Source organism: Charadrius vociferus, unplaced genomic scaffold (assembly GCF_000708025.1).
Source record: "Charadrius vociferus isolate BGI_N301 unplaced genomic scaffold, ASM70802v2 scaffold163, whole genome shotgun sequence".
Lineage (NCBI taxonomy): Eukaryota > Metazoa > Chordata > Aves > Charadriiformes > Charadriidae > Charadrius > Charadrius vociferus.
This window is the reverse complement of record NW_009648332.1, coordinates 12,601,407-12,604,361: the sequence shown is the minus strand read 5'-3', so window position 1 is coordinate 12,604,361 and position 2,955 is coordinate 12,601,407. Positions and strand designations below refer to the sequence as shown.

General features: G+C 43.9%; 1 protein-coding gene across 1 annotated transcript in view; it reads right to left on the bottom strand.

The window, feature by feature from the left end:
• Nucleotides 1-882: 882 nt before the first annotated feature.
• The window catches only part of CYR61 (cysteine-rich, angiogenic inducer, 61), a gene marked incomplete at its 5' end in the record, with an annotated part of 7,083 nt that continues 5,010 nt past the window's right edge, over nt 883-2,955 (bottom strand). The window contains 3 exons of the mRNA XM_009884718.1: nt 883-1,841; nt 1,952-2,154; nt 2,291-2,638. Of these exons, the coding sequence (XP_009883020.1) occupies nt 1,542-1,841; nt 1,952-2,154; nt 2,291-2,638 (851 nt within the window). The remainder of the gene's footprint in view (nt 1,842-1,951; nt 2,155-2,290; nt 2,639-2,955) is intronic.

Here is a 2,955-nt window from a genome sequence, read left to right as displayed (position 1 = left end):
AGTGACAAGGAGGAGGAAAAGAAAGCTCCGTTGTAAGGCTCCTTTCAGGCTTATCTGTAGCACAGCTTTATGCTAACCAGCATAGTACAAATATTTGATGCTGCTTTCTCAGATCCTCCTCTAGTTCATTTTTGAAATGTCATTTTCTTAGCGTGTGCCACTAGCCATCTTATGTCATCTGTGTCCCACAGCATAAAGTGTAATGACATATTTAAAAAGTGGGAAGGGGAGGTGAGGAAGAGAAAAGAGTGGCTGCTTTGCCTTTTACTCTATTGGAGAAGTACTTGAAATTCCTCACATTCTTCTCCCGTTAACAGTATGTTTACTTTTCATCACTGGGTTATTAGGATTAACAAAAGTCATTGCTTCAAGCTCATTTAATTTGAATTTAGTGAAAGCAAACTACCTCCTGCAGCCTCTAGGAAACATTCTTCTTCCACAGAAATGTATTAATTTGCAAAAAGCAGCCACCAAAAAATGTGAGACCTGACAACCACTTCCACCCCAATGTTCAACATCACCGTGCATGCGCTGCATTCTAATGAAGTACCTTATGTTGCAAACTCCAGGATGGTTTGAATAATCTGACAGTCTAATTAACATTTCAGTCTCTCTATCAAACATTTGCTTTTAATGCCAAGCAGCTTTCTCTGTATATACTTTCTAGTCTAGCTTTGCAGACTGCACACACCACTTCAAAAACGTCATTTACCCGAAGAATTACACTCAGCTTTCTAGTTCATTGCTGCAGCTGTAGTAGAGCTTGTTTGAATTTTCAGAGAATCTAAGCTTTTTGGAATTCAAGGTTTTCAGAGAAAGCTCTTGGCATTTGCTGTATTTGTCTGTTACCTATCACAATGCTCTAAGAGTAATTAGGTAAATATTTCTTTATTAAATGATTAATTCCATAAATAAATTCTTTTAATTCATTGAATATAAAATTAAAATCATTTACAACTTATTCCAGTATTACAGGGGCTGGAAGGGGTAAAAAAACAAAACAAAAAAAAACAAACAAACAAACCACACAAAGAAAAAAAAAAAAGCTACAGTTTGATAAATAAAATATTCAGCTTTAAAACAACTGATTTCTGTTTGCCATTAAACTACAGTTGGTACATAATAGCTGCCACTGTGAACACCCCACAAGTGCCCACCTCAGGAAGGAATGCAACTTCCAACATGGTTGGGAAAGGGTGGGAGAAGATGGAGGGAGGGGGAAGAAGCATAGTGTTAAATTGAACAGGATAGAAAAAAAAAAGTTTTCATAACCGGAACAAAACATTTATCTGATCACTTACAAACAGAAAACAGTATATAATTAGGTAAGGTGCTCCAAAAAGAAGCAGTAAAGTTGCTCCAGTACTATGAAGCTTTAAGTATGCTTAAGTCTTTGTTGCATTAGTGTCCAGTTGCACAGTGCACTCTTGTAACATCTCAAAGTTGCCCTCAAATGGGCAAGGCACCATTTTCCATCAAAGGTCCTTTCTCCATGGCTGGTTACTTCAAAATTCTGTTTAGCATCCCACCCCCAACACAACTTAGTCCCTAAATTTGTGAATGTCATTGACCAGTCTGTAGTAGGGGTAAGCTTCATTCGCATGCGGACAGTTGTAGTTGCATCGGCAAGACTGGATCATCATGACGCTCTTGGTGAAGGTTTCCCCATCATCGCAGCGGAACCTGATCTTGACAGTCCTGGTCTGCTGAGGGGTACAGCACCTGCCATCCACACAGGAGCCACAGTACTTGGGGCGGTACTTCTTCACGCTGGAACATCCGGCATAAGTAAACTTCACCGGGGATGGGGACTTCCTGGTCTTCGTACATTTTTTTCCCTTCTGTAAATGAGAGGCAATAATGTTATTAGGAGGAGATTCTTCTCCAGCCTTAACCCCTCTACCCAAAGCAATTTGGAAAGAGGAGGAGTGCCAGAAAAGTCTGTATTTACCTTTAGGGAAGCATAGTTTGGCTGGCCACATGGCCTCACTTCACATATCCTGGTCTCTTTGATGAGCTTGCAGTCAGGATTGTCGTTGGTAACCCTTGTGGAGATGCCAGTTCCACACGTCTTTGAGCACTGGGACCAGGAGGTCGTTTGCACAATGCATTTGGGATTCTCAAAAGCTCGGCTTTGTGGCTCGGATCCAAAAACTAGAAGAGAAAAGGAGGGCTTAGCCTAAATTTATCCTCTCACTAGGTTTCTTTCTTTCCATCGGGGTCTAAGGAGTCTCATGGCCATCCTCCCGCCTCCTCCCCTTAACTGTCACACAGATCAGCCCATACTCACCAGGTAGCATTTTCAGGCCTCCCTTCACAATGGCAATTAGCTCATTGTTCCTGGTTAGTTCGCCTTCTGCGTCATCCAGGCCAAACTCTTTGCTGAAGAAGCCTTCCAGCTCATCCAGCGCATCCTTGCTCTCATCACAGACCCACTCTTCGCAGCACTGCCCGGGGACTTTGACCAGCCTGGGGCTGGGGCAGCCCAGGTTAGGAAGAGAGAGCTCTTGCGGGCAGAGCGGGATGCAGCCCACAGCTCCATCTATGCACGTACACTGGTGTTTACAGTTGGGCTGGAAGCTTTCACCGTTCTGGTAGATTTTGGAGTTGTATTCACACGGTCTCCCCTCGGACTGTGCTGCAGAGATGAGCAGAGAGGGAAAGGAGGGAGTCAGCGGTGGGAACGGCTCGTCTGAGCACAGGTATTTGCTGGTCTGTTAAATTCAATTTACGGCGGAGCTCCCTACAATCCCCCGGAGACGCGGGGCCAGAACAATAAGTTAGTCAGGAATCACTTTTCCTTATGTGCGTTTAGCGCAGCCCAGACATACTGAATCGCATTCCAGACTGCTGAAGTCATGTGCCTTTCTGCCAAGCTACCAACAACAAAGCATAACCATACATGGACTCGAAATTACCAAACTTCGGCACTACGGGGGCGCGGGGTTTTCTCCC